This window comes from Populus nigra, chromosome 5, assembly GCF_951802175.1.
Source record: "Populus nigra chromosome 5, ddPopNigr1.1, whole genome shotgun sequence".
Taxonomy (NCBI): Eukaryota; Viridiplantae; Streptophyta; class Magnoliopsida; order Malpighiales; family Salicaceae; genus Populus; species Populus nigra.
This window is the reverse complement of record NC_084856.1, coordinates 18,210,961-18,235,099: the sequence shown is the minus strand read 5'-3', so window position 1 is coordinate 18,235,099 and position 24,139 is coordinate 18,210,961. Positions and strand designations below refer to the sequence as shown.

At 33.9% G+C, this 24,139-nt stretch overlaps 2 protein-coding genes and 1 long non-coding RNA gene across 8 annotated transcripts; 2 read left to right on the top strand and 1 right to left on the bottom strand.

Annotated features, from left to right (window-relative positions):
* The first annotated feature begins 3,856 nt into the window (after positions 1–3,856).
* On the top strand, positions 3,857–10,591 carry LOC133695257 (glutathione hydrolase 1). Of its 2 annotated transcripts, XM_062117166.1 has the most exons (7): positions 3,857–4,090; positions 6,461–6,810; positions 7,676–8,191; positions 8,286–8,521; positions 8,967–9,225; positions 9,561–9,698; positions 10,179–10,591. In XM_062117166.1, exons 1-7 carry the CDS (start codon positions 4,084–4,086, stop codon positions 10,416–10,418), a joined length of 1,746 nt encoding a protein of 581 aa, XP_061973150.1. In that variant the 5' UTR covers positions 3,857–4,083; the 3' UTR covers positions 10,419–10,591. The 2 variants fall into 2 exon arrangements, with proteins under 2 accessions (XP_061973150.1, XP_061973151.1); XM_062117167.1 differs by lacking the exon at positions 6,461–6,810 and having other exon boundaries at positions 3,868–4,090.
* On the bottom strand, positions 4,266–5,189 carry LOC133695258 (uncharacterized). The gene is made up of 2 exons (XR_009842405.1): positions 4,690–5,189; positions 4,266–4,468 (listed from the first exon to the last, which is right to left on the bottom strand). It is a non-coding gene; the product is annotated as an uncharacterized LOC133695258 (long non-coding RNA).
* Positions 10,592–12,785: 2,194 nt separating the features above from the next.
* On the top strand, positions 12,786–23,458 carry LOC133693514 (lysine-specific demethylase JMJ25-like). 5 transcript variants are annotated; one of them, XM_062114736.1, is made up of 14 exons: positions 12,791–15,376; positions 15,460–15,575; positions 16,177–16,276; positions 16,374–16,515; positions 17,073–17,136; positions 17,225–17,969; positions 18,768–19,025; positions 19,821–19,983; positions 20,081–20,289; positions 20,756–20,828; positions 20,922–21,007; positions 21,539–21,658; positions 22,448–22,509; positions 23,125–23,458. In XM_062114736.1, exons 1-14 carry the CDS (start codon positions 13,568–13,570, stop codon positions 23,147–23,149), a joined length of 3,972 nt encoding a protein of 1,323 aa, XP_061970720.1. In that variant the 5' UTR covers positions 12,791–13,567; the 3' UTR covers positions 23,150–23,458. The 5 variants fall into 5 exon arrangements, 4 of the variants coding, with proteins under 4 accessions (XP_061970721.1, XP_061970720.1, XP_061970719.1 ...); XM_062114735.1 differs by lacking the exon at positions 23,125–23,458 and adding an exon at positions 22,920–23,115 and having other exon boundaries at positions 18,696–19,025; XM_062114734.1 differs by having other exon boundaries at positions 12,792–15,376; positions 18,696–19,025.
* Positions 23,459–24,139: the final 681 nt, after the last annotated feature.

Here is a 24,139-nt window from a genome sequence, read left to right as displayed (position 1 = left end):
GATGCTAGATGTGGATCCAGGGGTACCATTCATTTAATTCTGGTTTTGCTTATTGTAATTATAAAATCTCATCAATAATAGGGGTCAGTTTGAAAACAATGTTCAATTCATGTTTTAAAAAAATAAAAAAATTATTTAAAATTAATATTTTTTAATATTTTTAGATTGTTTTGATGCGCTGATATTAAAAATAATTTTTAAAAAATAAAAAATATATCATTTTAATGTATTTCTAAGTGAAAAACACTTTAAACTGTAACTACTATTACAATTCTAAAAAATTCTTAAATCTAATTGCTTTGATTTTATTAATGTGATAGTAGGAAAGTAGACAATGGATGGAAAAAAGGGATGTTGTATCATGGTTACGTGGAATGAATATACCAATAGAAGAAGACATGCAATGACATTTTTTTTTCCATGAAATCCTATGCAAATTTTAATGTTTGTGTTTGGTGATTGTAATGAATTTTTATTTATGTTGTATTTTTTTAGTAAAAATATATGGTATTAATAAAATATTATGATTGCGTGTTTATGAGTAAGAAATTTTATTTTACATTATGTTTTGTATTTGTTTTTAATGAGCCTTTTGCACTAAGTTTTTTAAGGCTGAAATCAACATTACTCTTTTCATAGACTTTTAAAAATCTTTTGCAACCATTTCTCATATATCTTGAGAACGTAGCTAAGTTTTTATATAAATATATTGAATTTCATAAGTGTTCTTTGTCAAACAAGGATATTAAAATGAAAATTTATATCGGTCATGTTAAACAATCAAAACAAGTTTTGATACCATTTGTTTGACAACAATACTACAAACAAAACTAAAAAATAAGAAGAATATTTGAGAGGAAGGAATGTTTCATTAAATAGTTTTTTTCAATATACATTTTCTCTTTATTACACTTATGTTTTATGTTTATGATTACAAGTTTATTTATAAGTCTAAAATCCTAGATAATTAATAAATTAAACTAATAAAAAAAATCTATATTGAACAAGTAAGGTAATTTTTTCAATTTAATCAATCAATCAATTCTCAACCGATAAACTATTCATTTAATTCAACCAGTCAACCGTTCATTTATTTTTCAGACAAACAAGAAATCATGTTTAGTTTTCAACAGTTTCTGCCGTAAGCAACTGTCAAGCTTTATTCAAAACCTTCCCCCTCTTGTCAAGCCTCAACAATGTATACCCATTCTTCCTTTTCTCTTGATAATCCTAGATTACTGTTGAATTAATTGTTCCATTGCATAAATCACAGTGTTTATGCAACACTTGTACCCTTCCCGTTTGTTCGATTCCCATGGGTTCATGAAAGACATGTTTTGTATAAAATGGTTTGCTACAATCCATCCCCTTTGTCGAATTCAAACGAGTAAGAACATGGGTTTTGTAAGGTTTAAGTGCCTTTAATTTCACTTCCTAGCTTCTTCTTCTCCCTAAGGTTGCAGCAAGTATTCATGGCTTGATTTCCAAATTCAGCCCCTTCTCCTTTGCTTAGATCTATGCCATGCATGTCCATCCATCCTTTTTCTTTCTTTTGTATATAATCCTAAGATAGGTTTTCAAGATGTGCCGCCATGCTGTTTCTCTTTAACAGCAATAAACCTTGCACCAATGCATTTGTTTCTCTTTAACGGTAATAAATCTTACACCAATGCATCTGTTTCTCTTTAGACACTAATAAACCTTGTTCACTTTTTGGACCAATGCATTTGTTTAGCTCCCGGGATGAATATATATAGATAGAACTGATTGTTTGCAAAGTCTAGTTCTCAAGCTGATTAATGTAAATGGTTTGGAGACCACGACTCATGACTTGGGTTTCATTGCTCTCAAATCACTATCCCAGCATGGACCAAGCTTTTTAAACCATGATGCAGCTCGGTTTCGTTTTGAAATCAAGTGATCATGATTTTACATGAGAACATGGTTCTTTTTTTTTTTTCTTTTCTTTTCAAATTGAAGAGAAAGAATATATAACGGTAATATTAGGTTTAAATGATTTTGTTTACATCGGAGTCTAAAAATACAAGAATATGCTTGATATAAGGTATATTGGCATGTGTGCTATCCATTAACCCTAATCTATAAACACGTATGCATGGATTGATACGACGAAAAAAAATTTAGCCATTTAGGGATGTTTGTTTCGTATAAAACATTTAAAATATATATTTTATGTGTTTTACTGTGTTTGTTTCTCCCTCAAACAACAAGTAATCAAAGGAAAATATTTTCAGTCAACTGAAATACTGTAATATTGAAAGAAGAAGGAAAGTAAAATATTTTACACTCCTAAACACTGGGAAAACATTTTCCTCTCAATGTAAACAAAAAAAAAGTCTCGTTCTCGCTATAAACTCTCCTCTTTATCTCTGAATCCAGCTACCATTCCTTTATTTCTGTTTTTGCTAATTGTAATTATGAAATCTCATCAATTCTAGATCTAGGGGTGATCATTTTTTATTCGATTCGGTTTTTATTAAAAAAAATAACTAAACTAAAATTTTAAAAAAAATAGAAACCGGCTCAAACCGATCGATTACGGTTTGATTTGGTTTGGTTTTTTAGGATAAAAACTGGTTCAAACCGGTTTGATTCGGTTTTTTTATTTGGTTTGATTTAGCTCAGTTTTTTTTTTGGATTTTTTTTTGTTTGGGTTCAACTTGGTTATTTATGTTGTATTTTTTAAGTAATGATACATGTTATAATTGAAATATTATGATTGCTTGTTTTATGAGTAATTAAGAGACTTTATTTTACTAGTATTTGTTTTTAATGAGAATAATATTAAATAACGTGGGATTTAAAACCGAAGAGGGCTTTTTTGAAAATCTTCCAAATTTAAGGGCCTAACATCAATTCTTTTTAGTAAAAAGCCTTTTCAGATATGAATTTTTTTCTAATTATCAAGTTTATGAGTCTTATATATATATATATATATATATATATATATATATATATATATATATATATATATATATATATATATATATATATATTTAGAGAAGGGCACAACATTTGAGAGAATTTTTAAATAAATAAGTCTCTTATTTTTTAGGATTGATATTGAATTAAAATATAAATATGGATTGTAAATATCATAGAGATTGTAAATAAATTTACAAACATTTATAAAACAATTAAGGAAAAATTTATGAGAAGATATGTAAATGACAAATGTAACCTTTTGTTTGAATGGAGCTGCTAAATGTGACATCAATTTTTTTTTATTTTTAAAGCATAAATAAATCTCTTATCTGAAATTTCTGAGATCGGTACGTACAACCATAGAATTTTTAGTATTCTTTAATATTAGATGGAGACTTTAATTCTCTCCTCTCTTTTTTTTTTTTTTGTGAGATTGTTGTTATTTTAGGTGCAACAACCAGCGAAAATCGGCGATTTTCAATTATTATGCCTTGGGTTATCTTCTTTAGATTTTATTGGGTTATTTTACACTTTGATTATGCTTAATTGTATGGAAACTTCTCCAATATTGCTACCGACCACGTCTTATTCAAGAAAATGCCAAGACCTTGCAAATGGCACCTAGAAAGATAAGAAAACTATATACATTAAAGAAGTCAAAGACGACGACTATTACAGCTGCAGCTTGCAATCAATAACCATTTGATTCTTTTTCTTTTTTTAAATTTAATGTGTGAATGTCTAAGCCAGTTTACATGTATCTTAATTAATTCTATAAACTTTAAAATTAATAACCATATCAACCTATATAAACAACTATGAAGCTAACACATGAGACAAAAAGAAAAAACAATAACAATTTGATTCTCTTTTATACGGCTAAGAACTGGTTCTTTTGTTTTTATTTGTATCATTTCGTGTGGAGATGAAGCCCATGGATAATTATTTTCTGTAGAATTTCATTGCTCGAGCACAGTACCACAGACTAAAGTTTTTTGACCGACAGGTTAGGTGGGGCATCTTCTTTGCAAATTCCTAGTACTCTCTGTTTGACAGGGTATATAAATATGTCAACGATGCGCTGGATCCTCACCTGCAAATACGAAGAAGAAAGACAGGAGGAGGAAGAGAAGAAGGATGTCATGTAAGTAACTTAAGCATTCAACTTCTTTCTTAATTCCCCTTCTTATCTAACTAAGTTGGGTCTGTGCAAGAATTAAAACTGTTCTTTTCCTCCTTAATTACCTCTCTCATATTTCGATTCGTTTCAAGTTTAATTAATCATGTGCTTAGCATCAATGTATGTTTTGTGTGCCTGCACGTATGCTCTCATTTCCCAACTTATATTTTATGCATTTAATTTGTATCTCCTCTCTCTGCTTCTTCTTTTTTATTATTATTATTATTAAAGATTTTCTGCAAATCCACCTCTTACCTTGCATCGTTCCATTCAAATCACTAATATTCCTTCCTTTCTTTCTTTCTTTCTTTCTTGAAGAGTGAGCCTCTCTCCCTTTGATTTCTGTAAGGTATTGCAAAGAAAAAAAACAGTTCTCATCAATTTAATCAAAAGTTAGATTCTTATTAAATTATAATTTAAGCTTTTTAATTGTTTGGTGGAATATTAATTATTAATTATGATTAAGAAAGCATACATAGAGTTGATTAAAAAAAATTCTTGATTGGTCTGATAGATATCAAAAGGAGAACGAGGAAAATATATAGAAGAGATCAGAAACATACACAAATTTTAGTTTTTTCAGTAATCAATACAGCACACAAGAGAGTAACTCTCAAAATCCAGGAACCCAAATTAACACAAAAATCACCTCACGGAAACTATCTTGAAAAATAATAAGAGAAATCAATCAATCAATCTCTCTCTCTCTCTCTCTCTCTCTCTCTTGAGGTTGTATATTTCACAGTTCTAGGCACTCGTATTGATAGTTCTAGGCACTTTCTACGCAAATTGGTGAACGTATGCACGCAATTTGCTAGCCTCTAAAGTGGACTTTTCTTTCCATTTACTCTGTATCTTTCTTACCATCACTGTTAAGTTGACTAGAAAAGTATATCATCGGCCAAAAGTATATTCAGTCCCATGCATTTGCCGCCATTTTTCACTCTAACTGGACTTTGATCCGTTCAAGGTCAATAATACAACAACGCTTATTAAGGGTTTGAAAGGAAAATACGAGAGACAATAAATGGAGAATACGAGGGAAGTGGGCTATCAGAGTCAACAGGGACTCTTCGCAAACTATAAATTTGATATTAGAAATTTTAAAAAACAGGAGTTACAATGGAGCATTGCTATATCCTCAAGGGTTAAATATAGTAACCAAGGTGGTAGTAAATGATAAAAATTTAGGATTAAAAAATTTACTCATTTTATAATTTTAGATTTGAATCTTGTGGTTGCTTATATGATAGTTATTAAAAAATTTGTTAATTTCAGAGCCCGTAAAATTAGTTGAGGTACATAAAAACTAACCCGGACATCCACGGTAAATAAAAAAATAAAAAAAACTATATTTTGGCCTCAAAAATTCATCTTATCTCACAAAAACGACTGCACATCTTTAAAAACACACCACAAGAAATGAACCAATCATTAGACTTTGGACTAAAATTATAGACCACATCTCCACATCCCTTCCATGTGGCAAACACCTCCCTTGACAAGGAAAATAATGGATCATAAGATAGGATAAGACAAATACATCACCATCAGCTTTGTATTTTTATAATTGATTATTTTTTAAAATATTTTTTATTTAAGAACATATTAAAATAATATTTTATTATTATATTTTAAAATTTATTTTTTATATTAATACATTAAAATAATCTGAAAATACAAAAACAATTATTTTAAAACAAATAAAAAATAAAATATTTTTATTTTAAAAAAACACTTTTAAAATATAAAAACAAACTAGATTTATCAATATTAAAACAATATATGAAAACGCGATTGAAATCATGTTTCTCAAAAATTTAAAATTTATTTGTTTTCTACTTAAAATTATGTTTTTATATTTTCATATGTCAAAACTAATTTTTTAAAACAATATATTTTAATAAATTTTTAAATAAAATACACTTTAAAATATAATTATTACTGAATTAACAAACACACAATAAACCACAGCCCTTTCTCACTATCTGCCAAAGAAACGCAGGCCCGAAGGATATCAATCGAAGCTTCAAAATCACCACCATTAATTTCACTCACGTGTTATTTTGCTATTATCAAAGACAATGAGAAATGATCATTTCTTACTTGATTTTTCATTATCAATGAATTTTGGAGGAAGTTTCGCTTTTTATTTAGACAGAAAAACAAAATGAGACTTAAATGTTGAAGCCATTTGACAAATTAAAATTGAGTCTACTGATTTTGGAACTTATTTCTCATGTTGTTAAAATTACTTCTTTTTTAATCTTATAAATTTGAGGCACGGATGCGTTCCATTTCAAGAATCAAAATCAACGCTTTTATTGATTGCAGCTTTGCCGTCGTTATGGGCAATCCTTCTGTTTTTCTTGTTTCTACTGTGCCCTGCTACTTCAAGTCTTCACGGTCGTCAGAGTGGTTCAACCAAATTTAGACACCAAGAAGTAGTGGCACGCCATGGTGCTGTTGCTACTGATGATGGTAGATGTTCCAGAATTGGGATTGATGTTCTTCGTGAAGGAGGACATGCTGTTGATGCAACTGTAGCTGCTTCTCTTTGTTTGGGAGTTGTGAGCCCAGCATCAAGTGGCATCGGTGGAGGAGCCTTTATGCTTATCAGACTTGCCAGCGGGGAGGTACATGCCTATGACATGAGAGAAACTGCGCCAATGCAAGCTTCTGAGGTACTGAGGATTCTGCCAAGTCTTTCCTACAATATATATGATGACCATCTTGAGTACAAAATATCGACACAAATAAAGGGAAAACATGTTACAATTTGGCACATCAACAAATGAATAGTAACAGGTTTTTCCTTCATTTTTTTCATTGCTTTGGCAGTATTTTGGAGTATGGCGACTCCTTCCTCTCTCCATCGTGTTCTTCCCAATAGACCAGTAGTGTCTTCAGAACATTCGGAGTCAATATATATATATATATATATAGTAATTTAGATTACCTCACTTGCATTAGCTGCTGTCCAAGTAATATTGCTGATTGGTAATTGCCACTGTTTTAAGTCTTGTTTTGTTGATAGATGCACATCCACTTTATAGAGAGCTTCCACTGGAGGCAAACGGAATTTTTCATTTGAAAGATCCAGCAAGGGCTGAATGTCGCCATCTGCCATGCTTTTCAGTCCTTTTATTGAAAATTCAACCATTTATTGTCTGGCATTTCTCGATTTATCCCCCAAGAATACAATTTCTCCATACGGTTCAAATCTTCTGCACATGCTTTCACATTCAGGCTATGCATCTTGATATGGTGTGCATCGATTTATCACCAAGGAAATTGGGGGCACGACGCAGCCTATTGTCCATATATTTTTGAATTGCTTCTAATATTGATTCTGCAAATGCAATGTGCCTTGTGCTAGAACCAAGACACTTCTAGAAACTATATCTTATAACTTTTTTGTTGCAAATATACTTTTCTGCTTTCATGTTTTCATTTTGTTTTATTTGTTGGGAAAACTGATAGTTTCTAGATTGATAGGTTTCTGTACTGTGCTATGTTCTAAATAATTTGTTCACCCATTTTTTGCAGAATATGTATGGTGGAAATGATACTCTAAAAGCAAGAGGTGCCCTATCCATAGCTGTCCCAGGGGAACTTGCTGGCCTTTACAAAGCGTGGAAACAGCATGGAAGGCTCCCATGGGAAAGGCTTGTAAGGCCAGCTGAGAAGCTAGCTCGCAGAGGATTCAAGATTTCACGATACCTCCGCATGCAGATGGACAGGACACAATCAGGTATCTTGGCAGATGAAGGGCTTCGCAACGTATTTACATCAAATGGTGATCTCTTGCAACAAGGTGATATCTGTTACAACAAGAAACTAGCAGACACGTTAAGAACAATTTCAAAAGGAGTGGAGGCCTTTTATAATGGACCAATAGGTTTCAATTTGGTAAGAGATATTCAGAAACTTGGGGGGATACTGACAATAGAAGACTTGCGGAGGTATAAAGTCAGAGTTAGAGAACCCATCATCACTAACATCCTAGGCTACAAAATAATTGGAATGCCTCCCCCTTCTTCAGGGGGTGCTTCAATGATGCTTGTAAGTGCACCTCTGTGCCTGTTTATCTTCTGACTTTAGAGAGCAAAAATAAAAAAACACCAATAATCTAGGATCACTGTTCCCTTTGCCACAGATTCTGAACATTCTTGCCCAATACGGAGTGCCGGAAGGCATTTCTGGTCCTCTTGGATTCCATCGACTAGTTGAATCTTTAAAGCATGCGTTCGCTGTGAGGATGAAGCTTGGCGATCCTGACTTTGCTGATGTTGCTCAAGTCGTATCAGATATGATCTCTCCAAAATTTGCAGAAGAGTTGAAGAAAACCATTTATGACAACATGACTTTTGATCCTGGTCATTATGGTGGCAGGTAAACAGAGTAGCAACTGTAGCATAAAATTTGTTTTTGCACACAAATAACTGAATATTTTCTAATATACAGTTCCTTCTATGTTCATGTTCAATTGCAAGAACCTGTAAAATTTTATGTTGATTAGGAGTGGATGATCCTGAAAACCATTGTTAGATGATAGGTAGTTCATTGGTTGATTATGTTATTGAATTTTTCTTCAAAACTTACACGGTGCATTTTCTAATTCTTCACATGATCCATTCGCTGGGTGGTTTGGAAAAAAGAACATGATGGGCAATTCATTGCTTTATAATGTTACTGAGAGAGGCAAAGTAGTTCCTCCAGATTGTCCAAACTCCCAACATTTTCAGTATTGTGGCATGTGCTGAAAGATGCAGTATAAATTATGCTGACAATCTATATTCTGTACCTATCATCTTTACCAAATTCTGCATTCTGACAGGTGGAACCAGATTAATGATCATGGCACGAGTCATATATCCATTGTAGATAGTGAGCGGAATGCTGTCTCCATGACCAGTACTGTGAATTCATACTTTGGGGCACAGATACTATCTCCAAGTACAGGAATAGTTCTGAATAATGAAATGGATGATTTCTCCACGCCTAATACTGGGCATGTTCCGCCACCTGCACCTCTTAATCTCATCAGGCCTGGGAAGAGACCATTATCATCCATGACGCCTACTATTGTGCTGAAGGTCTGCTGCTTTGTGATTTCTTTTGCTCAAGTTATAATTGATCCCATATTTACTCTATTCGGAGGCTCCAGATGGCCAATTATGATTTCCAACATTTTAAAGGCTTAGGGGGCAGGGGTTTCCGGTCTCAAATGAACCATAGCGCCGGCCCACAGTCATGCTCAAACAGATACAGACTGTGATACTCGATTCTAAATTGTATATGAACTACTGTTATGTTTATATATAATTCCATTTAAATTTTGACCCTGATACCATCCTTGTTTATCATTATTTTAAGACCTTATGCACATTTTAACACTGCAATTTTTTTTGTCTTGTGCATCCCTCCACAGGACGAGCAACTGAAAGGTGTGGTAGGCGCAAGTGGGGGATCCATGATCATTGCTGGGACTACGGAGGTTCTCTTAAATCATTTTGCGAAGGGAATGGATCCACTCTCTTCTGTCTTGGCTCCAAGAGTCTATCATCAGGTTTTATGTAATCCCAAGCTGCTAAATTCTCTCTTTTACTGCTTTTGCAAGCACACTAAGTTTAGTAGCTTTGCATTTTTAGCCGTTGTGTGATCTCCTGAGATTGGAGGAACTCCAGAAAGACATTTTCTTGAAAAATTTATGGATGGGATGGGATGGGATCTAGGTTTACATGCAATTCATCCCCTCTGGGAATGGCATGATAGCATTTGGAAATGGCATGCCGATTCCTGGTAAAGCTGATCTAGTCTTAGCTTTTGTAGAATAAGTTATTGTAAAAGTTGCATCAAGACGTTCCACTCTGCCTTCATAAAGAGATGTATCTTTGTTTGTGAAAAAAGATCCCACGATCGAGTATTAGCTGATTTCCAGCCTTGCCTCGAATCTGATAGCTTTTTTTTTTTCTTGATTGTGATTAACTTAGTGGGCTTCGTTTCTAACCTTACCAGAAACCTGATAGAATGTTGCACGTGTATGCAGCTAACTCCCAACGAAGTACAGTTTGAGAATTGGACAACAGTGTATGGCGACCACTTCGAACTCTCTGCGGATGTCAGGGCATTCCTCCGGAAAAGAGGCCATGTCCTGAAAGGCTTTGCTGGTGGAACCATTTGCCAATTTATTGTTCAGGATTTAGAGACTACAGAAGGAAATAAACTCATGGGAAAGCTAGTAGCAGTTAGCGATCCAAGGAAAGGAGGGTTGCCTGCTGGTTATTAAAGTCGTGAGCTGATTTTAGATTAATTAGTTCAGTAATCCACGGCGTTCTCCCTATTTTGCCCCTCTCAACACAAAAATAAAGCCTTGGAATGGGCTATTTTTGTCTTCTTATATGATCACAAATGTCTTTTGAAAAAATCATTCGGGGAATAAATTTTTTTTGTTTTTTTTAATAGTGGAAGTTCTAAAATAACCTTCTAGACCAAAAAAAAAATTATTCACAGACTTGGTCTTTATTTTATTTTAAATGAACATTAAAAGTGGTATCGGGATCAAATTACTTTTTTTTTTGTTATTTTAGCTGAGATGACATTTTTATTTTCTATAATATAAAATATTTTTAAAAAATAAAAATTATTGACGTGTGATGAGCACGCTTCAACAAATGGATATTGTTTGTGTCTTTTGGATGACGTATGCAATAGCATATAACAATCAAATATTATCTTTTGTTGTTTCTTTGGAGATGATATTGGGTTCATTTTATCGTGTGTTGACAAATAATAGGTAGATTGTCACTGATAGTGGTTTTTCTTTCTTTCTTTCTTTTCTTTTCTTCTTCAAAAAGTACATATTGATTCTTTTTTTTTATTTCAGTTTTAGTTTTTATTCTTTTGGTTTTTTTTTTCTTTTCTGTTTTATAAAGCTTTATTGTCTTCAATTTTATTTTTCAATCAAAATTTATGGTATATTATTTTTTTCAATTTAATCTTTATTTTTTTGATTTTTTTTTGTCAAAGTTTTTTTTATTTAACTTTCTAATCGAAGAATTTATGTTGCCCCTCATTTATTTTTTATTTTAATTTTTACCCTTGTTTTTTTAATTACATTTTTTTATTTGATATCATTTTGTGCTTTCGGTCTAATAAGTCAGGTTATGGGTTTGAAATGTTGATGCAGGTCATCATCATTTATTTTCTTATTTTCATTCCGATATCATTGTTTGACATTATTTTTATATATATATAAAAGATTGATTTTATGTTTTTTCTTAATTTTTTTATTAGGTTATCTCGATTTCAAGACCTGGACCACGGGTTTTGCTGGTTAATATGCCCCTTATTACCAAGGTTGCATGTCTATCATGTTAACTCGGGTTTATTTGGGTCAATTTATTTTTTTATCCAATTTTATACTTCCAATGTTTTTTTTTCCAGGTTACTATGCTATTTATTTTTATAAGAATTATATATGTGTTAATATCGTTGCATATTTTTTTAATTATCTAATTAGAATATAATCAACTTATTAAACTCGTTTAAACTTGTAACCAAAAGTTATTTGTTTTTTTTGTATTTTTTATTTCCTTTAAACGTGGTTGTGTCACCTAGAATATTACTAGCATTTTATTTTGTTTATTTAGCATTTTCTGAATTGAAAGTTTTTTAAAATGATTAATATGTATTTAATTTTTGAAGATGTTATTTTGATGCGTATATAATTGTTTTTATGTTTTATATAGATTAATTTTATTTTTTAAAATAATTGTTTTTTACTATGTGCATGCTTGCTTGATATTTTATTCAGTTAGTTTCATGTTTATGTTTATTTTCATTATTATTTGGTTGAATAAAAAAATTATTTTAATAAAGAAATTTAGTAAACATAATCGGGTAAATATTCTATGTTGCAATATCAAATATCTTGATCTATATATCTCTTTTTATTATTTTACTTTTTTTCATCTACTTACACATATATTTAATTTGATTTTGATAAGTTTTTTTTATTTGCACTTAAAAAACAATTATGTATAAAAACACATAAACCAAGCATGTATATCCTTTTTTTAAAATAAAAAATTCAACCAACAGTGCAGCACAAGTTAAAAAGCCAATACAAAACTCTAAACAAATATTATTCATGATCTCACATTTCATTGTGGATTTGTTGTTCAAAATTTTTCTTTCCAAAATTTGGGCATTCAAACTTATATTTTACTATTGTATTCTTTTTGGACCAAATTAAAGGATAATTAAATCAAATTTGCTGACTGAAAAAAATTAAAAGGCGAATAATCAAAGTAGAAAAGACACTACAAATAGATGATGGTTTCAAAGTTCTCATAAAAAATGTAATTGAGGCTTGATAAATTAATAGCATGCTTGTTTTTGTATTTTAAAGATATTTTTGAAAAAAAATGAATTTTTTTTATTTTAAATTAATTTTGTTAGTATTTTCATTTCATTTTGATACCTTGATATCCAAAATAAATTTTTAAAAATAAAAAATTATTTTAATTTATTTTTAAATAAAAAATATTTAAAAAAATAATCATTATCACAATATTAAACAAGCTTTAACTCAATAACTTCTCGCCTTATCAATTTAGAGCACTACAAAACAAGTTAACTCAATAATTGATTGATAAAAGATTTAACTCGCGCCAAGCCGAAGAAAAATCTGATTTTTTTTTTATAAAAATAGTATAGTAGACTAATTTTTGTAAAATCAAGCTGGGTTAGTCATCCCACATCAATCCCATAAAATCTACAAGGATCAACACCCGGATAGGCCTAATTTATACAGTGGAAAACCAACCTTAAGATTAATTAAAAAACAGGCGGGATAACCTTCCGTCCCAAAAATTCGCCCACAGTAATCCTTCCAAGTTCCAAGAGTTACTTTGGCGCCAAAAATTCAAAAAACACTAAATTAATAATTAATTCCTAAACAATTAATTAGCCCATCAATCAAATCAATCGGAAGTCATAATAACCCATGCCCTATTCTCTATCCTTGCCCTACTTTATTCCACGTAAATAAATTAATAAACCCTATTTTTTCCAGCACTTTTTAAAAAGATAGAGTGTTTGAAAAACAAAAAATACACTCTGCCTCTCAGTGTTTAGTATTGGGATGATAATTAATTTTTAAAGTGTTTTTTTTTAATATATTAAGATAATATTTTGTTTTTATTTTTAACATTAATATATTAAAATAATTTAGAAATATAAAAAAATTACTTAAGAAAAAAATTAAAATTCTTGACATTCCCGCGGCAGCCGCTTTGACAAACGGTTTTCTTATAAAAACAACTCCGCGTGCCACTCTCCAGTAAAGCTTCACCCTTTCTAAAACAAGAAACTTAAGTCTCTCCTTTTGTTTCTCTGTTTTTTTTTTCCTGCTAAAAGCTTGAATATTTTTTGATGACAAGAGTCGGGAAGTGGCAGAGGCCGGCGAAATCGACGTCGGGGGTGAAGGAGGAAGCTGCGGAGAATGGTGGGTCTGAGGAGGAAGTGAAGGAAAGTGGGGGTTTAGTTGAAAGTAGTGAAGTTGAAGGGAAAGTGGAGGAAACTTGTCATTTCGATAAGGCAAAGGGTGTCTCAAATAAGGGAAATAGGGAGTGGAAGGTAAAGGAGAGTGAGAGTAGAGTTAGTGAAGAAGAAAGGGAAGGTGATGGTGTGGAGGAAGGGCGAGAATGTGATCTGAAGGAGAATGCGAATAAGGGTAAAAAGAAAAAGAAGGGAAAGAAGAAAGAAAATGATAATGAGAAGGAGAAGGAGAAGGTGAAAGAAGGGAATGATGAAAAGGGGGTCTCATCTGTTGTGAAAGAGAAGAAAAGGGTGAAATTTGCTGAGAAAGAGGTGGCGAGTGTGGAAGAAGGCGAATTTGGTGATAAAAGTGAAGTGGGGTTTGTGAAGCAGGAAGAGAGAGGGTTTGCTTGGAAGGAAAAACAGGAGGCCGGTACTGAGGAAGAAGAAGAGATAGCCGTAGATAATGGAAAAGAAGGTAAATTAGATGGGAAAAGGGAAGAGAAAGGGAGAAGGAAGAGGGAGAAGAAGGGAGGTAAATTCAGGAATCAGGAGGTGGATGATGAGGAAGGGAAAGAGATTGGAGAGCTGGGAGTTGAAGGGAAGGAAAAAGTGAAATTTGTTGAGAATGAAGGGGAGAACAGTGAAAAGGGTGAGAAGAAGGGAGCTGAATTAGGTAATGAGGAGGAGACTGTTGTCGGCGTGGAAGAGAATGGAGGTCCATTAAAGAAGAGGCCGAGGAAAAATGAGAAAAAAGTGAATTATGCTGAGATTGATAGTGCATTAGATGAGGTAGTGTTTGGGGAGAAACATAGGAAGAGCCAGAAGGAGGATGGAGTCTCGGAGAGTAGAAAGAAGAAAGCACTTTTGGAGAATGATGGACTGGAACGTGAGAAAAAGAGTGAAAATGGTGATGTAAACAACGAGGAGAAGGGAACTGCATTGGGTAATGAGGAGGTGGAGAGTGAGGAGGGGAAGGAGACTGTTGTTGGTGTGGAAGAGAATGGAGGTCCCTTAAAGAAGAGGCTGAGGAAAACTGAGAAAAAGGTGAATTATGCTGAGATTGATAGTGCATTAGACGAGGTACTGTTTGGGGAGAAACATAGGAAGAGCCAGAAGGAGGATGGAGTCTCGGAGAGTAGAAAGAAGAAAGCACTCTTGGAGAATGATGGACTGGAACGTGAGAAAAAGAGTGAAAATGGTGATGTAAACAACGAGGAGAAGGGAACTGCATTGGGTAATGAGGAGGTGGAGAGTGAGGAGGGGAAGGAGACTGTTGTTGATGTGGAAGAGAATGGAGGTCCCTTAAAGAAGAGGCTGAGGAAAACTGAGAAAAAGGTGAATTATGCTGACATTGATAATGCATTAGACGAGGTAGTGTTTGGGGAGAAGCATAGGAAGAGCAGGAAGAAGGTGGGAGTCTCGGAGAGCAGACAGAAGAAAGGGGTCTCGGAGAGTGATGGATTGGAAAGTGAGAAAAAGAGGGAAAACGGTGATGTGAATAGTGGGAAAAAGAGAGCGAGTCAAAAAGGGAAGAAGAAGCAGGAGGCGCAGGAGAAAATTAAAGGAGAAGAAGAAATGGAAGAAAGTGGTGAAGGCAAAGGTGAAGGAGATCCTTTGGTGATTTGCACTGGGACAGGTCATGGGCCCAGGAGTCAGAAAGAGCAAGCTGGGCAGAACAGCAAATCCTGGCGCACTAGTCAGGTAACTAATCTATTTGGTTTATTGTTGATATTGTCTGTTTGATTAATTAATGGCTGTTTACGTCCCGGAATTTGGATTTGCAGTTCACTGAGGAAGCGTGTTTAATGTGCCACCAATGCCAGAGAAGCGATAAAGGCCGTGTCATTCGATGCCTGAAATGTAAAAGGAAGCGCTATTGTATCCCCTGCTTAACAAAATGGTATAGTTTACGATTATTTGCATTATCTCTTGTAATCTTTTGTTCTCTCATTGTGCGTGTATACAAATATATTTGTTAAGGGTGGTGTTTTTTAATCTAAATTAACTCTCAATTATCCATTTAATGTAAGATATGATTTGTAGTTCATGCTATTGTTTGCTGTGAATTTCATGAATTTGTATGTTATTAGTTAGCTTGTGCTATCCTTTTCTCATGCATGCTTATGCTTGTGAAATGTTATAATGGGGCAAACTTATCGTGCTTTGGTTCTTTTCTTCTATCCGAGATTTATTTTGTTTTTCAATGAAAATTTATGGAGGAAATAGTTAACTGTTAGAACACGTGATATCGTGCATGATCTGTGTGTACTGAAAGATCTAATCCAATTTTAATCCAACTCATTCGTAACATTACATTCTGGATACAAGTAATTAGCATATGATGTACTGTTTTGAAATTTTAGCACCTGCTTGGACAATCAACAAGAAAATGACATAGCTTAGACATGTTTTAGTGAGGTTCAATCATCTTGAAAATGTCTATGGTTCAATCCCTCTAACATTGATTTTGTTGCTTAAGGAACTCTTGGTTTATGTTGTAGGTATCCTAAGATGACAGAGGATGATATTGCAAGTGCTTGTCCAGTTTGTCTTGGAAATTGCAACTGTAAATCTTGTTTGCGTCTAGATGCGCCAGTAAAAGTATGTTCTCTAATTTTGCAGATCAATCTTCTTTATGTATTTGTTAATGGTTTTAATTGTAAGTGTGAGATGTAACAACTTTACCTCTTGTCTGCAGGACCTGAAAAATTTAAACCTGGAAGTAAGCGAAGAAGAAGAAGTGCAGCACTCTAAGTTTTTACTTTGTTCACTTCTTCCATTTCTGAAGCGCTTAGATGCAGAGCAAATGACGGAGAGAGAAATTGAGGCTGGGATAAGGGGTATTCTTTTGTTTCAAATATTTGGAATTAATTTCGTAAGCAATAAATATCTTTCAATGATTCTGTTTAAATTTCAAAATGGTCTTCGTTAAGTATGCCTGAAATTGATAAAAATGAAATTTTGTATAAAAAAGTGTTGCTCTTATGGGATGAAATGATTGTCTGTTGTTTTGATGGTCAAATTCCCAAGTCTTGTGATTATTTTTTCTTTATTTGTCATGATTTATGTTTTAAGAATAAATCTTTTCATTATATATTATGTTCTGTGTTTTTCTTCTTGATTGGATGTAGAAGACCTTTCTTTAGTTGTACTTGCAGTTACTCCAAACTAAAAGTTGCATTAACAAAAGATTGGTTATTGATTTTTAAGAAATTAATCATGAGCATGCACTCTATGCATGTGCTTGTGCTGCTTGTTGGTGCAGAGATGTCTGTTTATCTATGTTTTATGACGAGCATGCTTTATGAATGAGTGGGTAGCTGAAGGGTGCTTGTGCTTCTATGTGTAGAGAGTTGGCCTTCTTGCTTGTCAAATCACTAATAGTTTATTTCTGCAGATGTACCGCCTGCAGACTTACAGATAGAAAATGCTAGCTGCCCTGCAGATGAACGCATGTTCTGGTAAGTTCTTTTTTAGATATCAGCGTTTCACCATTTCTTTTTCTAGGTAAGATTTGATACTAACCCACCTTTTGTGTTTTTTTTTCAGTGATAATTGCCGAACTTCTATTTTTGATTATCACAGAAGTTGCTCAAATTGCTCTTCTGATCTTTGTCTTCTCTGTTGCCGTGAGATCCGTGCTGGATGCTTGCAAGGTGGTGGGCCAGATGTGGTTATGGAGTATATTGATAGGGGATTTAAGTATATGCATGGTGAACATGAGGAAATAAAAGATGAATTGCTGGCTGGTTCGCCTAAAAAGACTGTCTCAGAGGATTTTATAGGGCCAAAGTCTGGATGCAAAGCAAATGAAGATGGAAGCATTCATTGTGCTTGTGGTAGTGGCAATTTACAACTGAAATGTTTGTTCCCAAACACAGAAGTTAATTTTTCAGTTTCAGTTTCAGAGTTGGTAAAGAAAGTTGAAGATGTGTTAAAAAACTGTGAAATTGACTCTGCTAATGCTCCCGTTGAACTATGCATGTGTTTTAATTCGAATGGCAATCGTGATATCTGTAATGGTAACGAGTTGTTAAAAGCAGCATGTCGAGAAGATTCTGATGATAACTATTTGTTCAATCCAAAAGCCAAAGATATCATGGAGGATGACTTGAAACATTTTCAGTTCCATTGGAAGAGAGCTGAGCCTGTGATTGTTAGCAATGTGCTTGAGTCTGCTTCTGGGTTAAGTTGGGAGCCGATGGTAATGTGGCGTGCCTTCCGCCAGATCAAACATGAAAAACATGGTACACTTTTGGATGTTAAGGCAATTGAGTGCCTGAGTTGCTGTGAGGTCAGTGTATTTACCTTTTCTTTTTTGTGTTTCAGCGGTGCATTGAAGACAAAATTTTGCCACCTTTTATTGCTTGATTTTTATGTTATTTTCTGATAATCATGGGAGGGTCTAAATCCACGATCATATAATTCAAATCCACAACAAAAGACTTTCTTTTTACCGAAACTGATTACATAATACAAAGAGCTCGCATAACATTGTATTATAGCATTTCATCCCCATGGTGTCTCTCACCAAGCTCGAACCACAGTAGACCTTCCTCATCCTTTCTTCTCCATAACAGTCGCTTTGTGAAGCCTAAAACCCCTTGCTAGTTGCTACATTACCTTTCAACCAAGAACCCATTTCTCATAAAACCTAGCTTTGCCATGGCCGTGCCACTACCATCTGAGCCATCACCAAACAATCGCTGCTCCTAATGCATCTGAGCTATTTCAACCAGCAACAACCCAAAATATTATCACCGCCATAATAACAACTCAGCTGCAACATTGCTAATTGAAATTGGACTAGTTTTTCTAATAGTTCTGGCAAATTTTTGGTAGACTTCATTATCTCAATTGATCTCTTTCCTGTTGAGCACAAATATTTTGATGCTATTTTCTGATAACTATGGCTGTGAATCATTCTCCATTTATCTTGATCACTATGCGTGCAATCTGTATTGAAATGTCATCACTTGTTATGATCTTTAGTATGAAGCTCAATTCTTGATGAACGCAGGTAGAAATTAATGTCCATAAATTCTTTACTGGTTACACGGAGGGAAGGTTTGATGGTAAAAATTGGCCTCAGATACTGAAGCTGAAAGACTGGCCCCCATATAAAACATTTGGTGAAAGTTTGCCACGACATGATGTTGAATTCACCTGTTGTTTGCCCTTCAAGGAGTATACTGACCGCCGCAGTGGACCTTTAAACCTTGCTATCAGGTTGCCTCAGAATTCTTTGAAGCCAGACATGGGGCCGAAGACATATATCGCTTATGGATTTCCTATAGAGCTTGGGCGTGGAGATTCTGTTACCAAGCTTCACTGTGACATGTCTGATGCGGTATGTTTGTTTCCTTTATTCTTGTTCAGATAAAAGAAGATATAGTAGTGACAGAAAGAGAATGAAAGGTTAGAAATCAATAAGAATGACACATCCTTCTGAAAAAGGCTGAAAGGTGAATTCCATAACAAAAGTTATGACAACTTAAAATTTCCTTTCTTAGTGTGCCATGTTCAGTTTTTCTTGGAGGCAACATTTAAATTGTTGACTTACAAAGCCATGCTTTGATTGCTTTTATTCTGTAGATATCACAGGCTTATATTTGGGAGCTTTGAAAACTATAGTCAGGGATCAGCATCGTGTCTTGTTCCAAATATTGCATAAAAAATCAAGAAAGTGACTTTAAGCAGCATTGGGTATTTTCAGTAGTGATACTCAACTAACTGTTGTATGATACTCTTTGTATGAGTTGTGTTTGAATTTTTTTTCCAACCTGTTTAGAGAAAAGGTAATATTTTTTGGTCTGCAAACATGAGGTTGCAAACTTGATGCTTGACAGCAAGCCCTCAGTGAGAAAACGGTCAAGAACTGTCAGATTTCTCTCACTAGGATTCTGCTGGGATGGGGCAATGACTAATGGTCTTTTTGTTAATGACAGATTTTCATATGTTCTGACAGAAAAACTTAAGACTTGAAATGTGGAATTTTTCCTTTTTCCCGCCAGCAGTGAATCTTGATATTATAGTATCTACATGTGCTGGGGCTGTCAAGACTGGGATCTGAAATAATTATTTAACCTCATGATTGGTCTTTTATTCATGATTATTTTGTGCACAATAAATTTGGCTGCTTTAGGTGAATGTTTTAACGCACACTGCTGAGGTATCCTATAGCGATGGACAACTTGCTGAGATTCAAAATTTGAAGCTTCTTCACTTCAAACAAGACCAGAGAGAACTTTTTGGATATGATCAGAATGTGGATAAATTTGATGTTAACAAGAATGGTGATGTTTCTGGTAGGTCACTTAATGATTATGTGTTTATTATCTGGCGAAGTTGATGACCTGACTTAAAATTTTCTGTTTAATGGTTCTGCCTTTTCAAATAAATTAGGGAAATCTACTGAGAAGGAAGAAGTGGTTCAAGGCAAAATCTATGAGAGTGGACCTTTAAATTGCGCAAATGAGTTGGAATGGCCTGACGCTTTAGATGGAGGTGCTGTTTGGGATATTTTCCGGAGAGAAGATGTTCCTAAATTGCAGGAATATCTTGATAAGCACTTCAAAGAATTTAGGCATATCCATTGTTGCCCTTTACAAAAGGTAATCGTGTATTGGCTGTCTTGTTTACCTTTGGCCCATGGTCGTGTTATAACTTTCAGATTTGCTTAATTCAAGGGTTTGGTAGAAACAGTATATATTCCATGCTAAAAAACACTCTGTTGTGTATCCTAATTCGTGGTCAAGAAAATGAATTTTGTGGTAAAACTTTAGGTAACAAGAACACCAGTTATGCACTAATGCTTTAGAAAAAAAATCTTGAATTTGTTAAATGGTACATGTTAAAGAAATATTCTAGGGTGGGCGTGGAAAGGCACCATGAATGTTATGAATTGGTTGGGGAAAGTTGGGATGAGCATGGTAGCTGATTGAAAAGAGAGACTGTTTCGTCAAAACTGAATTAAATGGGCCAGCTAAATTGGATTACTGCTGGTTGTCTGAATTTGTAGCAGAAATTGCTTGCATCCTTGAAGTAACTACATGAACTACTGTTCTTTTGGTGTTGTAGGTTGTTCACTCCATACATGACCAGACATTTTATTTGACTCTAGAGCACAAGAGGAAACTAAAAGAGGAATATGGTTAGTCCCGTAATGTATATGATAGGTTCAGTCAGTTTCTTTTTTCCTCTTGATTTTGAGGTTTATAATTATGTTACTGACACTGATGTGCAGGCATTGAACCGTGGACATTTGTCCAGAAACTTGGAGATGCTGTCTTTATTCCTGCAGGCTGTCCTCATCAAGTTAGAAACTTGAAGGTAAAATTTGTTCTGTTTTATATTTACCTGGAAATTTTGTGTGGCAATTCCTGCTGGTCATTTTTTGAGCAATGAAATTGATGGCAATGCTTTGATCTTGATCATGGAATGAGGCAACGTAGGAGGTTCAGAAATTAACAATGTCATATTCATGGTCTCCACAACTTTGTTGCTATTTTTCTTTTGGTGTGCGCTTCATGGTCTAATGGTGTTCCTGGTGTGCTATGGTCCAGTTCCTAAAATTTTAGGATGAGGTGGTTCCACTGAATTATTCAGCAGTGTAGATTTCCTTACATCTGATGTGGATGTAGTCCTTTGATGACTTGGTGGAAGTATAATTCTCAAGGTTTCTACTGTAATGTTTTTATGTTTTTTAGGTCTTGTTTTAAAAAATTGAACATTAAATCTGGGAGTTTAATTGCCATTAAGTAGTGAGCTTCCTTGTTCATGTGTTGGTTTATACCAGTGGCACATGCACGCAATCAGAAATGCAGACTGATTTTCCATGAAAACTAATTTATACATTTACAGTCTTGCATTAAGGTAGCACTGGACTTTGTCTCGCCCGAAAATGTTGGTGAGTGCATACGTTTGACAGAGGAATTCCGTCTGCTCCCCCCAAATCATCAGGCCAAGGAAGACAAGCTGGAGGTATTTGTAATCTTCCTTTTATGTCTATATAATAATGACAAGTGCTGAAACCCATTTTTCAATCTGAAGGGAATGAGTCTTTGGTCATTGAGATGCTTTCCTTGAAAGTGTTGTGAGTTAGAGAATGGAGTCTTTCATGTACAAGTTGGCCAATTGTATCTTTCAATTTCTTCATTTAATCATTCTATAACACATTTAATGTAGGACCTCTGAAATTTATAATTTAGAGTTATGCTATGATGATATTCTGGTTAATGCTGAAAAGTTATAGGATCATGTAGTAAGACAAATTGCATTGGAGTGAAAAGAGTTGATCTGGGGATGAAGTGGGGGCACTATGGGTTTTTTGAGTAGTCCTGTCGTATGTATGCCATGGAGAGTTTCATTTCTCCCTGGTCACCACATGTTTCACAATAGAATAATCTATGGGGTGCTAGTAAAATCTTGCGATATGATAAACACAAGAAGAAAGAAGACCAAGGACTTTCATTGCAAAATAATGAAATACTATTGAATAGCCAAGCCTGTCTGTCCAAATCATCATTCGAACTGTAAGTGCTGCATCATTGCACTCAGTATTGCCGTCTCTGGTCACAACTGTGATATTCAACTGCTCTTGATTATTTTTATCATAACTGACACGATCTTTACCTTACGGCACCATAAAAACCCACAACCAATGCCCATACATTCTTTTTTTTTTTTTTGGTTGCACTGCATTTTACTCTTGGTCACTTGTTGATCATGCACTGACTAAATCTAACTAACCTGGCCGGGTTTTTGATGCAGATAAAGAAAATGTTACTTCATGCTGCGAGACGCGCTGTAGATTTTCTGATGAAGGATGGGAAGTGAGTCACTAACCATTCATGCTTGATTTTTAAATTAGTACTCGGCATATTTGCATTTCAGTTCTTTCTTTCCCTTTTTTATTAAATCATTGCCAAAAGGTTTTTTTAAAAATATGCTCACGTCATTAGTTTGGAATGACGCAGCCATGTATTTATGTAGCATTTTGATCTGTCTATGACAGGGCATGGTGTTTAATAAGTGAAAAAATGTATTCATTCTGTCCATAAAAGAATTGGTCATTATATGCAAGTGATTCCACTGAAGGAAAACAGTGAAATGAAATGTTTGAGTATACTAATTGCTCAGTGGAACACTCGATGAAATTAAATTGAGGAGCAAAAAGGAAAAAGATTAAAATTTTTGTTGTTGTTGAACGTTATTAAGGTATGCTATAATCTCTTTTTGTTAGATTACCATGCTGCTGCTGTCGGTAAAGCAACCTTAAACTTTGCAGGCTCTAGGTGCAAATGTGAAATGCAGATGTTTTTCTTTCTGGTCACGTGTCAAGGAGAACTGTTCACTTGGATTCTTGGTTCTGAACAATCATTTGCCATGCATTTCATTGTTATTATCTTTTGTTAAAGCAACCGAGTGTTTGAATTGTTTTATTTCAGAGTGGAGAAAACCGAGAAGGTTTGAGAAAGAGAAGGCTGGGAGGAAGAAGGGGTGACTTGCAGTGTCATCATCCTTAGGCAGGATTTCTTTTTGTTTCAGGTGCTAGTTTTATGTTCTAGGTTCATAAAATAGTCACCGTAAAAAATCTCCTCTGTTCTCATCGTCGTCAGTCGAGTAGATTCTCTTCTGGGATTGTTATTACCTACTACAGGTTGAACATAGAATTTTTGTTGAACGAGATAGAAACAGAGGAAGATGATTTCTGTACAAGGTTTGATTAATGCTGGATGTTTCTAACTAATACTCCGTAAATGCTTCCTTTATATTTACTTATCCCAGGTCATGAGTTTTATTACCCAAAAATTTCAAACTCACTTTACTAATTCTTGTGTTTGAATCTGGATGCAAGCGTCTGAGTAGCCTGCTATTTTTAATATCAATATAAATACAAAAATATATTAATTTTACATAAAAAATTAATTTTTTTTAAAACAAGATTTTAATTGTGTTTCTAAAGGTAAATCAGCTATATAGCAATATAAATTAAATCAGTCATTTTCTGAAAATGACTGCCCAATCACCACAGTTGGAATCAGTAATAAAGCATTGGTCTGGACCAGGTCCGATTGGTGTGGCTGGAACACCTTCAGCCTCGGAATGTATTCTTGAATTGCGGGAACCTCCTCTTCGGCCTCGGCAAGGCAAATATTGAAATCTATCAACCCAATATAGAACTCGTTGGATAGGAGCCGCGCTATGACGCAATCAAATTTTTTTAAATATAAAAAAAATGCTAAAGTGATGCAAGTATTATTAAAAAATAAAAAAAATAAAAATTTAAGTTATTGGCTTGGTTGAATATAATTGGCTTGTTTAATTTAAATAATATAAGTAAAAAAATATAATAAAAATAATAAAAAAATTGACAACATAAAAATAACTATGAAAACTTGTTAAAGGTAAACTAAATAAAATTATAAAGTTTAATTATCAAGTAATTCAATTTTAAAAGAT

What these genes read in the sequence shown, in the direction of transcription:
- LOC133695257 (XM_062117166.1), top strand. An exon ending in CGCCAATGCAAGCTTCTGAG is followed by an intron (nt 6,811 to 7,675) that starts GTACTGAGGATT and finishes CATTTTTTGCAG; the next exon opens with AATATGTATGGTGGAAATGA. An exon ending in GGGGTGCTTCAATGATGCTT is followed by an intron (nt 8,192 to 8,285) that starts GTAAGTGCACCT and finishes CCTTTGCCACAG; the next exon opens with ATTCTGAACATTCTTGCCCA.
- LOC133693514 (XM_062114734.1), top strand. Translation starts at nt 13,568, where the DNA reads ATGACAAGAGTCGGGAAGTGGCAGAGGCCGGCGAAATCGACGTCGGGG. An exon ending in ACTGTGACATGTCTGATGCG is followed by an intron (nt 19,026 to 19,820) that starts GTATGTTTGTTT and finishes TGGCTGCTTTAG; the next exon opens with GTGAATGTTTTAACGCACAC. An exon ending in CAAGAATGGTGATGTTTCTG is followed by an intron (nt 19,984 to 20,080) that starts GTAGGTCACTTA and finishes CAAATAAATTAG; the next exon opens with GGAAATCTACTGAGAAGGAA.